Source organism: Hemiscyllium ocellatum, chromosome 8, assembly GCF_020745735.1.
Source record: "Hemiscyllium ocellatum isolate sHemOce1 chromosome 8, sHemOce1.pat.X.cur, whole genome shotgun sequence".
Classification (NCBI taxonomy): domain Eukaryota; kingdom Metazoa; phylum Chordata; class Chondrichthyes; order Orectolobiformes; family Hemiscylliidae; genus Hemiscyllium; species Hemiscyllium ocellatum.
In genome coordinates this window covers 46,588,492-46,602,695 of record NC_083408.1, presented here as the reverse complement: position 1 = coordinate 46,602,695, position 14,204 = coordinate 46,588,492, and the positions used below count along the sequence as shown (strand labels likewise).

Sequence of the window (14,204 nt, the reverse complement as noted above, 5' to 3'; positions counted from 1 at the left end):
TGAAACTTACACAATACTGAGAGATCTGAATATAGTGGACATGGAGAAGATGTTTCCACCAGTAGGAGGCACATGACGGCACAGCCTCAGTGCGAAAGGACAACCGTTTAGAACTGAGATGAGGAGTAATTTCTTCAGTGAATAATCTGAGATTCTCATTGCCGCAGAGGCCAAGTCATTGAGTGTATTTGAGACAGAGACAGAGGAGCTCTTGATTAGTAAGGAGATCAAAGGTTATGGGAGAAGGCAGGAGAATGGAGCTGAAAATGTATCAGGCACAATCCAATGGCAGAGCAGACGCATTGGGCTGAATGGCCTATTTCTACCCCAATATCCTATGGTTTTATAACAACTAACTCTTCTGTCACCAGATGTATTTCTCCTTGTTCATATTTTCAGAACCTTTAATGACTTTTAGAGCACCTCAGCTACATCTCCAAAGCCGTGGTTTCTCTAAAAAGAACAATCTCAGTCTCTCCATGTAACTGAATATCCCTATTCTTGGTATTATTCTAATCAATCTTCCTTTGCACCTTTTCCAAAGCCTTTATGTTTTTCTAAACTGTGATCCCAGGAATGAATACAATATTGAAACTTGTGCATAAGTAGTAATTTATGAAGCTCTAGCATAACCTCCTTATTCTTCTGCTCTTTTGTTTAAGTTTATAAAGCCAAAGACAAAATAAACTTATTTTATAGCCTTGTTCTTCAACTTTAACAGCTTTTCTATGTAAAACTTGAGCTCTCTCTGTTCCTGCACCACTTTTAATTTCTCCCTTTTGTTTACATTGCTGCCTTTAATTCACTTTTTTTTTGTAAAAAGCTTCATCCATCACTCCTCTGCAACAAATATCATTTGGCATTTTACTCGTCATTTCACTAGTTGATGTCATTTCTGAAGTTTGCAACAATCCCACATGCTATATACCAGTGAGTCTGTGAACTTTGAAATTGTATTCTCTGTACTCAAATTCAGGTCATTTAATACACATCGGGAATAAAACAGCTTCCATGCTGAGTGTAAGGGGTACGTATTTCTCTCCAGTTGAAAAAGGACATGCTGATTGAGGGACAGTTGCAATTGGGAGAGCACAGTTTATATCTACCTAACTGTTGTTCCTTTAATAGATCATATAAATTTAGAAAAGTTACAGCACAGAAAGAGGCCATTCAGTTTTGTGTGTCTGTGCCAGCTGAATAAACTAACTATGCATTTAGTCGTATATATTTTCCCACACATGATCTGTGGCCTTGCAGGTTACAATGCTTTAGATGCAGATCAAGATTCCTTTCAAACATGACGAGGCTTTCCACCTCAACTACCAAACTGTAACAATTTCCAGAAACCTAACACCCTCTGTGTGATAAAATATTTTCCTCATGCCCCCTCTAAATCCGTTTGGCAATCACCTTAAATCTGTGAGCCTGTGTTATTTGATCTCTGTGCTAGGGGAAGCTAGCAGAGATTATATACTTTGGTAGGAAGAATGGAGCCATAGACTATTTTCTAAATAGGGAATGTCTTCAGAAATCTGAAGCACTTAAGAGTCCTAGTTTAGCATTCTCTGAAGACTAGTCTGCAGGTTGAGTTGAAAAATGGACTGAAAGCGTTCATTTCAAAGGGCTAGGATACAGGAGCAGAGGTTCACTGACCAGAGGCTGTGTACAGCTTTGGTCAGACTGCATTTGGAATATCGTGAGCAGTTTAGGGCCCCATATCTAAGGAAGGATGTGCTTGTATTGCAGAGGGTCCACAGACTGACCTGTCTATCATTATTTGGCCTATTCCTCATAGCCTTTTTGAATAAATGTTTGCAGATTTTCTCTGTTTCTCCTTCCTGGTTATTCTTATTTTCACTATCCTCCTCTTTAAATTGAAAGTCTGCATCATGCCTTTCTGTGATGACACAGACAAAATACTCATTTAAAACCCTACTCACATGTTCTGCCTCCATGTACAAATTACCGCATATGTCTCTAATAGACCCAATCCTGACTGGGTTGAGGGAGGCAAACCTTAGAATGCTGCCGAAAGATTTGCAATGGAAGTCAGGACACAGCCATTCGAAGGAAAGTCAGTGGCTGGCATTCCACAGCAAGGTGCTATGAGCACAATGTAGACACATCCCTATTAAACAGAAAAGTGGCGTTGCCAATTCTGGAATCCCCAGAGAAATCTAGAGAAGTATATGTGGCAAGATAATGCAGAGACAGAGATGGTATTTTTACAAAAGTTGTCACTATTTTTTTAAGAAGCTTAGTGGAGTTATAGAAAGTACATAAGGGCAATTAGGAAAGCAAAGAGACATGTAAGTCTGTTGGTTGGTAAAAATCAAAGAAAATCCAAAATTATTTTGTGAATACATTAAGAGCAAGTGGATGCGACAGTCAGGATAGACAGTCTGGTCAGTGAATCTCTGCTCCTGTATCTTAGTCTCTTTTTGTCCCTTTCCATAATGATGCTGAATCTAACTGTGAACTACTGAGGCTAAAATTTGAAAGATCCATTTTTAAAATAAGTATTAATCCCAATGTAAAGCGTGGAAGGGAAGGTGTAATATTTGATACAGAATGTATATTTCTGCATGTACATTAAGCTAATGTTCTGACCTTGCTCAAGTTGAGCCTTTCCTCTTGATTAAGTATTGGCATTCCCTCATTTGAAAACATTGCTTCTTGTTTTGGGCAGCTTGTGCTGACTGTGGGCCTCCTGGCTGTCGTGGTGTATCTATACACAGTGGTTGCTTTCAATTTCTTCCGCAAATTTTACAACAAGAGTGAGGATGAAGATGAACCAGACATGAAATGCGATGATATGATGACGGTATTTATTTGTCCACTTTGTGGATATGGTGAACATACCATAGATATTCAGTTCCAGGAATGTGAAACCTGCGTATTCAGAATAAAGAGTCACAGATATTAATGAGTTCATTCATCTGTGACGTACAGAGTATACCATAATCCATCTTTGCTTATATAAGAGATCTAACTTCATGAAGGTCTTCCTCAAGTGACTGCCAATTCATTACTGAATTATAAAGAATATTGTTATGTTTAATATGACTAAGCCCCTCTATTTATGTAGCACCTTTCACAACAACAACGTCCAAAGAGATTTACAGATCATAAAAACATTTGAAGTTTTCAGGTACTACATTTTGAGATGAGAGTGCGCCCAATTAAAGTATGGCTCAGTAGCTGCATTGCTACATAACCTGAATTTACCTGTCTGCAGTCATGTGCACATTTTAACTGCCGCTCTGAATACAAACGTTCCGTTTCCATTTTCTTTTTCCTTTTCTTCTACAATACTCCCTCAGGTCGAACACCCTTTTCCTGTTGTCATGTCTCCTTTAAGTTGTCTCCCTTCTAGGTACCAAAATTCTACCCCAACTTTTCAGCAGTCCGCAACCTTCCTACACTCCCGCTGCTGTTGCAGACTCTGAGATAAGCTTACTGATTCTTTCTTAGCCTTGTTTTGCATTCTCTGAAAGGCTGATCAAGGTAACTCATTGCTGCTTGTTTATGAGAAGCAACCTGACTTCCTTGTTGCCAGTCTCCTCCTTGTTCAGGTCACCCCTTTGGCCCTCTATTTTGCTTGACTTTTATGCAAGTGCTTAAGTGCACCCTGAACTCCATTTTCAAGTCGCCATTAAAACCATACTCTCGCCTTGGTCATTCCCCATGTACAACTCTTTTTCCCTGGATCACTTAGGTTCAACTTAAAATGACTTGGCAACCAAGTAATTTCGCATCGATTGCCCGATCACAGAAATTATGTCTAGGCCCCGAATTTGCCTTCCAAGACTGTTCCCCATTTCCAGATTTGGCTTGACATGCAAACAGGACCTCCAGCTTCTTTTTCTTATTGCAGGCCCTCCTCTTGAACTCTTCTCCTCTGTCTTGTATCCTTCATATCTTTATCTTGTAAAGCACTGATTGCCCCTCAAGTCCTCTTCAAGCTTAACCTTTCTGAGAAACCCACATCCAGTTCTCTCAATCTTTCTCCCATTTACCTGGTGACCCACCAGCCTGCCCCTTCTTAGTCCCCATGTTAACTTACAGTGTTAATGGTTCCCCTCCCTCTAGTTGCTGGACTCCACTCTTCAAGTCTGCTGACATCACTCCTCTCCTGAAAGAAAATCAACACATGACTCCTTGCAAAACTGCTGACCCATCTCCAAAGTTCTTGAGCATGTTGTTGCCCCTAAAACCTTCCCAAAACTCCATAGTTGAATCCCTCTAATTAGGGTTTCCTTCTCTGCCATAGAACCAAATGGCTCCACCCAGGTTAAAGCCCCTGGTTATCTGAAATTATCATGCAATCGATGAGTGTAGATTTCCTCAATCTGGGAACTGATTGTTTTGTCATATTTCTGTCTCTCTCATTTTGATAAAATCTCATTGATCGTCCTTATCATTGGTCCTGACCACAACCAGCCCATTCATGTAACCCCAACCCGGATTACTGAATACTGTGAAGTTACTCAACAATCTTCTGGGGGTGGTGGGATATCCCTGATGTGCACTGGATAATATCTTTGAAGATATTATCCCCATCTTCCTATTTAAAAAAAACTTTTAACGGGCTGCCTACTGTTACTTGTCCACACCAACCATATTATGTCATAACAGTATTATTTATATTGACTGAGCTTATACCAAGCTTGAGAGTCATTAATTGCTCATACATGGATAAATTTCCAAATGTTTCAACCTGCACACCTTCTGTTATGGTGAACCTTGGGGGTAGATGGGAAGGTGATGTTCTGGGTATTCTATTTAAATGCCCCAGTGCTGAAAACAGACCCGAAGGAATATTTAACGCCCCCAAGCATTAAGTGTCAGTATGCCATTAATCATTTGGGGCATCACAGGCAACCTGATCCTATACTTATACATCAGATGACCAACGGATAACAATCTGGGTGTGATCCTATATCCCAAACCAGAAACAGTAAAGAGAACTTAGAATGCAGCCAGCATCAACTAATTGGTTAACAAAAACCTTTAAAGGACCTTGTTGCTACATACTGATTGAATGGTGAATGACTCATTTTCTACCTTGCAGTCATAATTCAATGCTTCCAATCTCAGACAATATGTAACATATTGTTGTCTTTGATTTTCAGTGCTACTTGTTTCACATGTATGTGGGTGTTAGAGCGGGAGGTGGCATTGGGGATGAAATTGAAGATCCTGCTGGAGATCCTTCTGAAATGTATCGGATTATCTTTGACATCACATTCTTCTTCTTCGTCATTGTCATCCTACTGGCCATTATTCAGGGTATGTTTTCTTACCATAAAGAAATCTTATTTTTAATATATTCTTTTATACAAAAACTTTAGGGCTATTCACTCTTCAGTTTTGAATTTCTGCCAAGTACTGAAAGGTGTCAAATTTATATTCCAGTCCCCTTCAGATATTCTCTTAGTTAGTCTACACTTACAACATTGTATAGTCTATATTTCCATATAATGAAAAGAACACACATAATCAGCTAAAGCACCATAGGCATCTCTTGTATAGTTTATATTTCCATATCATGAAAAGAGCACACATAATCAGTGAAAGGACCATAGAGAAAGAAAATGGTATTATATAGCTTGAGGAGCACCACTCTACATGTGTATAGTGGTGCAAAGGATATAATAAAGAAAATTGCTGGAACAATACTAACTGAGAACCAATTAGGAAAGATTCAAAAGCTGGGTTCTTTTCAGAAAAGAGAGACCAAGGGGGTGACCTTAACATCATGGAAAGGTTTGATAGCGTTGAGATGAAGAAAGTATTTCCATTTGAAGACAATGCCAGAACTACCTTCCACGTAAGATAATCACAAATAAATTCAATGGGGAATTCAGAAAAGCGCCTGGTTACAATATGAAGAGGTTGTGGTGAATCAAGAGGTGTATCTACAGAGAAATTAGGGAAGCACATGAAGGAGAAAGAAATACAAGCATATGTCCCTGGGGCTCAATGCAGAAGGGTGGCAGGAGAGGTGGGTTGAGCATAAACACTAGCATAGATACTTTGAGTAGATTGTCTGCAGTACTAATACGTTGTAATTTTGTTAGTATTGACAATACACAATAAAAAATCTAAAGGAATCCAGTCTGATGACATCTGCAAAAATCCGTATTCATGTAAATAAATTACAAAATGTTAAAAATGATACAAGTACATAGATAAGTGAACATCCAAATGAATTAGTGATCCTACTTATGTGATCGTGATTTAGGGAGTATATTAACTAAAATGCTTGCTACATCGTTCCTGACATTTGTCCTAGAATTGCATAATTCATTGACATGTGCATTTGATAATGAAAAGTAAATAAATTGTTTAAAAGGGCTAGAAGGATGTAGGATTATGGTTCAAAAAATAATTACATAACTGCATCAAGAAGGTTTAAAATTATTTTTTATCATAACATATTATTAATGTACCAGCCCATATAAGAATGTGTGTGACAATTAGTGGCAATGTAGTGGAAAATGCAAACTGTTGAAATATTGCTTACACTACCTGTTTCGGCTCTGGTTAGGTTTGATCATTGATGCTTTTGGTGAGCTGAGAGACCAACAGGAGCAAGTGCGAGAAGACATGGAGGTCTGTTTTTTCTTATTAATCATATTTTATGTTCGTACCCATTGAATTGATATTGACTTCCATTCTCTGTATCTTAAATCCAAAGATTCAAATGTCATTGTTATTCAGAGTAGAATTCCACATTAGTGACTGGTTTTTGACTGTCCACCCACCCTCTGCTCCAATATTTTGTTCTGTCTCCTGTGCTGAAGGGAGCAGTTTGCTGAACATTGGCAAATTTACTTGCTATTCCTCATGATCTTGTGTTGTATTGATACAAAGACTATTGGTATTTACTGACATGTTAAAAACCCACCAAATGACGACAGTTCCCTCAGAAGTTTAAGAAATGCTAAGTGATATTTGTATTGGAAAGAGGTTGAGGTAATGATTCAAATGGCTTGTTTTGTTTCTTGACTTTCAGACCAAATGCTTTATTTGTGGAATTGGCAATGATTACTTTGACACTATACCACATGGTTTTGAGGTACATACTTTACAAGAGCACAACCTTGCAAACTACTTGTGAGTATTAAGTTTGCAAGTCTGAACTATGTATTGTGAGATGTATTTAAAAATCATTGTAAATTAAAATCAGGTTAAGGTTGCTTTTGTCTTCCTTTCATGACTATAAACATAACTAAGGAATGAGATTATTATAAAATGTAGAGTTAAAAATGAATTATTTTGAGATCCTGTGATTCATTGTTTGAGAAAAAGACATTTACTTTACTAAGAGCACACGTTGATTCTGATGATTCAATGTAGAATACTGGAAGCTGGGAACATTTTATTCCATTTAGATAAGGATCTAACATTTCTTTCTATAAAGATTTTAGCATTTCCAGAAATCAACCTCCTCTCAATATGTCATTCTGAGATAGGAGTGCCAGGAATTATGATGAAAGGTCATTGTTCTGAAATATTGACTGTTTCACATTGTACAGATGCTGTCAGACTTACTGTGTAATTCCAGCATTCCCCGGTTCTGTTTCAGATTTGCAGTTCCTATTGTGGCTTGCTTTTAATGAATAGGGATGCTCACCATGGATACATTCTTGGGGGTTCGGGTCGTGTCATATTTACAAATATTATTGCATTCCTTTCCATCTCAGCATTTGGAATCACTGACTTGGATGGCAATTATTGCCTGATTTACAGCTGCCTCCAAGAGCTCCTCCTTTTAGCTGCAATAGGCAATGCATTGTTAAGTTGGGAATTCCAGGATTTTGATCCACTGACAATAAAAGGACTGTGAATCAGGAGAATGACGATTTGTAGATGGTAGTTAAGAACATAGAACAGTACAGCCCTTGATGTTGCGATGACCTTTTATCTGACTCCTAGATCAAACTAAACTACATACCCTTCATTTTACTATTATCCATGTGCCTATCCAAGAGTCACTTTCATGAGCCTATTATATCTAACTCTACTGCCACCGCTGGCAGTGCATTCCACGCACCCACCACTCTCTGTGTAAAGAACCTACGACTGACATCTCCCCTAAACCTTCCTCCAATAACCTTAAAATTATTCCCCCTTGTGATCATCATTTCTGCCCTGGGAAAAAGTCTCTAACTATTTGGATGTGACCATAAGAGGTATAGTTAGTAAGTTTGCAGATGACACCAAAATTGGAAGTGTAGTGGGCAGCAAAAAAGGTTACCTCAGATTACAACGGGATCTTGACCAGGTGGGCCAATGGGGGAGAAGCGGCAGATGGAATTTAATTTAGATAAATGTGACGCGCTGCATTTTGGGAAAGCAAATCTTTGCAGGACTTATACTTAATGGTATGGTCCTCGGAAGTGTTGCTGAACAAAGACATTTTGGAGTGTAGGGTCATAGCTCCTTGAAAGTGGAGTTGCAGGTAGATAAGATAGTGAAGAAGGTGTTTGGCATGCTTTCCTTTATTGGTCAGAGTATTGCGTACAGGAGTTGAAAGGTCATGTTGCAGCTGTACAGGACATTGGTTAGGCCAGTTTTGGAATACTGCATGCAGTTTTGGTCTCCTTTCTATCGGAAAGATGTTGTCAAACCTGAAAGGGTTCAGAAAAGATTTACAAAGTTGTCAGGGTTGGAGGATTTGAGCTATAGGGAGAGATTGAATAGGCTAGGGCTGTTTTCCTTGGAGCGTCAGAGGCTGAGGAGTGACCTTGTAGAGGTTTATAAAATCATGAGGGGCATAGATAGGATAAATAGACAAAGCCTTTTCCCTGGGGTGGGGGAGTCCAGAACTAGAGCGCAAAGGTTTAGGGTAAGAGTGGAAAGATATAAGAGAGACCTAAGGGACAGCGTTTCATGCAGGGGGTGGTACGTGTATGGAAATGAGCTGCCAGAGGAAGTGATGGAGGCTAGTACAATTGCAACATTTAAAAGGCATCTGGATGGGTATATGAATAGGAAGGGTTTCAAGGGATATGGGCCAAGTGCTGGCAGCTGGGACTAGATTGGGTTGGGATATTTGGTCAACTTGGACGAGTTGCACCGAAGGGTCTGTTTCCATGCTGTACATCTCTATGATTCTGTGCATTTTGGGAAAGAAAATCTTTGCAGGACTTATACTTAATGGTAAGGACTCCATCTGTGACCCTCACCACCTTGCACATCTCTATTAAGTCACCTCTTATCTTCTTCGCTTCATTGAGAAAAGTCCTAGCTCCCTGCCACTTCCTCATCCAAGTCATTTATAAGAATCGCAAAGAACAGAGGTCCCAGAACAGATCCCTGCAGAACACCACAGATCACTGAGCTCCAGGCAAAATAGTTTCCAACTCCTCCCATCCTATGTCTTCCATGGGCCAGCCAATTCTGTATCCATAAAATCAAATTTCTCTGTATCCCATGCCTCCTTACTTTCTGAATGAGCCTACCATGTACACCACATCTACTGCTCTACCTTCATCAATGTGTTTTGTCACATTCTTAAAGAATTCATTAAGGTTTGTGAGGCATGACCTGCCCCTCACCTGTCTATCTCTAATCAAACTATGGTTTTCCAAGTAATCATAAATCCTGCCTCTCAGAATCCTCTCCAATACTTTGTCCACCACAAACAGAAGACTGACTTGTCTGTAATTCCCAGGGAAATCCCGATTTCCTTTCCTGAACAGGAGAATAACATTTCCCACCCTCCAGTCATTTGGCACAAATCTTCCCTCACTTCCTGTGGTAACCTTGGGTATATCTCATCTGGCCCAGAGGACTTATTCTTATGTTTTTCAAAATTTTCAGCACATCCTGCTTCTTAACATCAACCTGTTTGAGCACATATCAGCCTGTTTCACACTGTCCTCACAAACGACAAGGTCCTCTCAATAGTGAATACTGTAGCAACGTATTCATTAAGGACCTTCCCTACATCCTCCGACTCCAGGCACAAGGTCCCTTCACTATCCCTGATTGGTCCTACTCTCAGTTTGGCCATCCTCTTGTTCCTCACATAAGTGTACAGTGCCTTGGAGTTTTCCTTAATCCTACCCCACTAAAGCTTTTTAATGCCCCTTTCGAGCTTTCCTAAGTGTGTTCTTCTGTTCCTTCCTGGCCACCTTGTAACCCTCTAGAGCCTTGTCTGATTTTTGCCTCCTCAGAGGAAGAAGGAAGGTTACTTAAGGCTATCACTTAGTTGTTCCAGGTACTTTCTGTTCCTGTCCTTCTAGGTGTTGTAGGTCCTGGATTTGGGAGAAACTGTTAGATCCCCTGCAGTTCAGTATTCTTGCTCACTGTTCGACACCAGCCAATGTTATAGGAGATGTTTCTAGAGGGCCATCAGTCACAGGTGAAGATGAGGAATTGAGGGCAAGAATGAGGGGAAATGAAAGGTCAGGAACCAGTTGACAGAGGAACTTGACTCCATCAGTAATTGATAGTAACATCAGTAACACTCAGTTACTGCCAGGATTCCCCTAATTCATTGAAAAGTGGTCACGGGCCCCTCTCAAAACTACAAAATACGCCAGATCTCTCTCCCTGTCTTATTGAACTTAGAATTGGTGCCCAATTCTATGTAAAGGTGACAATAGGAAAGCTATGTCAGTGTCAATCTGTACTTAGACTTCACGTATTAAAACTTGCCAGTACAACCAACAGTAACCAAACTGAGAGGTAATAGAAAGTGCAATGAAGTCAGTGTTTGGGAGAGCTTTGTATTAAATTCAGCTTGGCACTAATATTCCTGGTGCAGGCATGAAGGGATGATTGGTCTATCCCAGCTCCTAGTTCTCATAAAAACTGTTACCTCATTAAATGGAAATTTTCATAGAATTGCTGAATTTACGTAATGACAGAAGGCCCCTAATGCAAATGCCAATGAAGGCACTCTCTCTTTGACGCATATTCATCCATATGTCAGTCTGAGATTCTTGCAGGAGCTGTTCTGAGATATGTGTAATTGGTGGGCCATTTGCCTATTTCCTGACATAGTCATAGAGCTGTATACATGGAAACAGATCCTTCGATCCAACTCGTCCATGCCAACCTAAATAAATCTAGATCCATTTGCCAGTATTTTGCCCATGTCCACTATTACCTTCCTATTTATATACTAATCCAGATGCCTTTTAAATGTTGTAATTGTACCAGCCTCCACCAATTCCTCTGGCAGCTCATTCCATACACACACCATCTTCTTCGTGAAAATGTTATTCCTCGGGTTCCTTTTAAATTTTTTCCCCTCTCTTCTTCAACTTATGATCTCTAGTTTTGGACTCTCTGATCCCTGGGAAAAGACCTTGGCTATTCACGCTATCCATGCCCCTCATGATTTTGTAAACCTCATGAGCTCAAACCTCAACCTCCAAAACTCCGGGGACAATAGCCCCAGCCTATTCAGCCTCTCCCTATTGCTCAAGTCCTGCAACCCTGACAACATCCTCGTGAATAGGGTCATAGAGATGTACAGCACGGAAACAGACCCTTTGGTCCAACTCGTCCATGCCGACTAGCTATCCCAATCAATCTAGTCCCACCTGCCAGCACCCAGCCCATATTCCTCCAAGCCCTTCCTATTCATACAGCCATTCCAAATGCCTTTTAAATGTTGCAATTGTACTAGCCTCCACTACTTCCTCTGGCAACTCATTCCATATACGTACTATCCTCTGCATGAAAAAGATGCCCCTTAGGTCTCTTATATATCTTTCCCCTCTCACCCTAAACATATGCACTCTATTTCTAGACTCCCCCACCCAGGGAAAAGACTTTGTCTATTTATCCTATCCATGTCCCTCAAGATTTTGTAAACCTCTATAAGGTCACCCCTCGGCCTCCGACACTCCAGGGAAAACAGCCCCAGCCTATTCAGCCTCTTCTTGTAGCTCAAATCCTCCAACCCTGGCAACATCCTTGTAAATCTTTTCTGAACCCTTTCAAGTTTCACAACATCCTTCCAACAGGAAGGTGACCAGAATTACACACAATATTCCAAAGTTGCCTAACCAATGTCCTGTACAGCTGCAGCATGACCTCCCAACTGCTATACTCAATGCACTGACTAATAAAGGAAAACATACCAAATGTCGTCTTCTCTATCCTAGCCACCTGTGACTCCACTTTCAAGTAACTATGAACCTGCACTCCAAGGTCTCTCTGTTCAGGTCCCCAGGACTTTGTCATGAACTATGTAAGTCTTGCCCTGATTTGCCTTTCCAAAATGCAGCACCTCACATTTTTCTAAAATGAACTCCATTTGCCACTCTTCGGCCTATTGGCCCATCTGATCAAAATCCCATTCTACTCTTTAGGGAACCTTCATTGCTGTCCACTACACCTCCAATGTTATTGTCATCCGCAAACTTAGTAACCATATCTCCCTATGATCACATCCGAATCATTTATATAAATTATGTAAAGCAATGGCACTAGCACCAATCTTTGTGGCACACTACTGGTCACAGGCCTACAGTCAGAAAGGCAACCTTCCATCACCAATCTCTGAGCCAGTTCTGTAGCCAAATGGCTAGTTCTCCCTATATTGACTATCCCTAATCAGTCCTTGGTGGTAAGGACAAGCCAGGGAACTATAGACCAGTGAGCCTGATGTCAGTGGTGGGCAAGTTGTTGGAGGGAATCCTAAGGGACAGGATGTATGTGTATATGGAAAGGACTGATTAGGGATAGTCAACATGGCTTTGTGCGTGGGAAACCATGTCTCACAAACTTGATTGAGTTTTTTGAAGAAGTAACAAAGAAGGTTGATGAGGGCAGAGCAGTAGATGTGACCTATATGGACTTCAGTAAGCCGTTCAACAAGGTTCCCATGGGAGACTGATTAGCAAGGTTCGATCTCACAGAATACAGGGAGAATTAGCCATTTGGATACTGAACTGGCTCAAAGGTAGGAGACAGAGGGTGGTGGTGGAGGGTTGGTTTTTCAGACTGGAGGCCTGTGACCAGTGGAGTGCCTCAAGGATCGGTGCTGGGTCCACTACTTTTCAGTATTTACATAAATGATTTGGATGTGAACATAAGAAGGATAGTTAGTAAGTTTGCAGCTGACACCAAAAGTGGAGGTGTAGTGGACAGCGAAGAAGGTTACCTCAGATTACAACAGGATCTTGACCAGATGGGCCAATGGGCTGAGAAGTAGCAGATGGAGTTTAATTTAGATAAATGCGCCATGCTGCATTTTGGGAAAGCAAATCTTTGCAGGACTTATACACTTAATGGTAAGGTCCTAGGGAGTGTTGCTGAACAAAGAGACCTTGGAGTGCAGGTTCATAGCTCCTTGAAAGTGGAGTCGCCGGTAGATAGGATAGTGGAGAAGGCATTTGGTATGCTTTCCTTTATTGGTCAGAGTATTGAGTACAGGAGTTAGGAGGTCATGTTGCAGCTGTACAGGACATTGGTTAGGCCACTGTTGGAATATTGAATGCAATTCTGGTCTCCTTCCTATCGGAATGATTTTGTCAAACTTGAAAGGGGTTCAGAAAAGATTTACAAGGATGTTGCCAGGATTGGAGCTATCGGGAGAGGCTGAACAGGCTGGGGCTGTTTTCTCTGGAGCGTCGGAGGTTGAGGGGTGACGTTATAGAGGTTTACAAAATCATGAGTTGCGTGGATAGGATAAATGGACAAAGTCTTTTCCCTGGGGTCGGTGAGTCCAGAACTAGAGGGCATAGGTTTAGAGTGAGAGGGGAAAGATATAAAGGAGACCTAAGGGGCAACATTTTCACACAGAGGGTGGTACGTGTATAGAATGAGCTGCCAGAGGAAGTGGAGGAGGCTGGTACAATTGCAAAAGACATTTGGAAGGGTATATGACTAGGAAGGGTTTGGAGGGTTATGGCCCGGGTGCTAACAGGTGGGACTAGATTGGGTTGGGATATCTGGTTGGCATGGACGGGTTGGACCAAAGGGTCCGTTTCCATGCTGTACATCTCTATGACTCTGTGAATGGTGGGTCAGGTTGGAAGGGCTGAATAGTTTTGTCCTGCTAGTATTTCTTGTGGAGGTCAAAAATGAAGCTGAGGTTATAGTTTCGCAAAGCTTAGCTCTAAAAATGTTGTGGGAACAGAAGGCCAAAAGCTAGATAATAGTGAAGGTATAAGTGGATTTGGTGATGTTTCTTTTCAATGGCCAGATGCAGAAGAAAATGTAATTCAAGT

The 14,204-nt window shown here is 40.8% G+C and overlaps 1 protein-coding gene across 14 annotated transcripts in view; it reads left to right on the top strand.

Moving 5' to 3' along the window:
• The window catches only part of ryr3 (ryanodine receptor 3), a 366,212-nt gene that overhangs the window by 346,550 nt on the left and 5,458 nt on the right, over positions 1 to 14,204 (top strand). For all 14 annotated transcript variants that reach the window (XM_060828910.1, XM_060828909.1, XM_060828911.1 and 11 more), the window contains 4 exons: positions 2,690 to 2,824; positions 5,136 to 5,292; positions 6,554 to 6,618; positions 7,022 to 7,122. In XM_060828910.1, the coding sequence (XP_060684893.1) occupies positions 2,690 to 2,824; positions 5,136 to 5,292; positions 6,554 to 6,618; positions 7,022 to 7,122 (458 nt within the window). The remainder of the gene's footprint in view (positions 1 to 2,689; positions 2,825 to 5,135; positions 5,293 to 6,553; positions 6,619 to 7,021; positions 7,123 to 14,204) is intronic.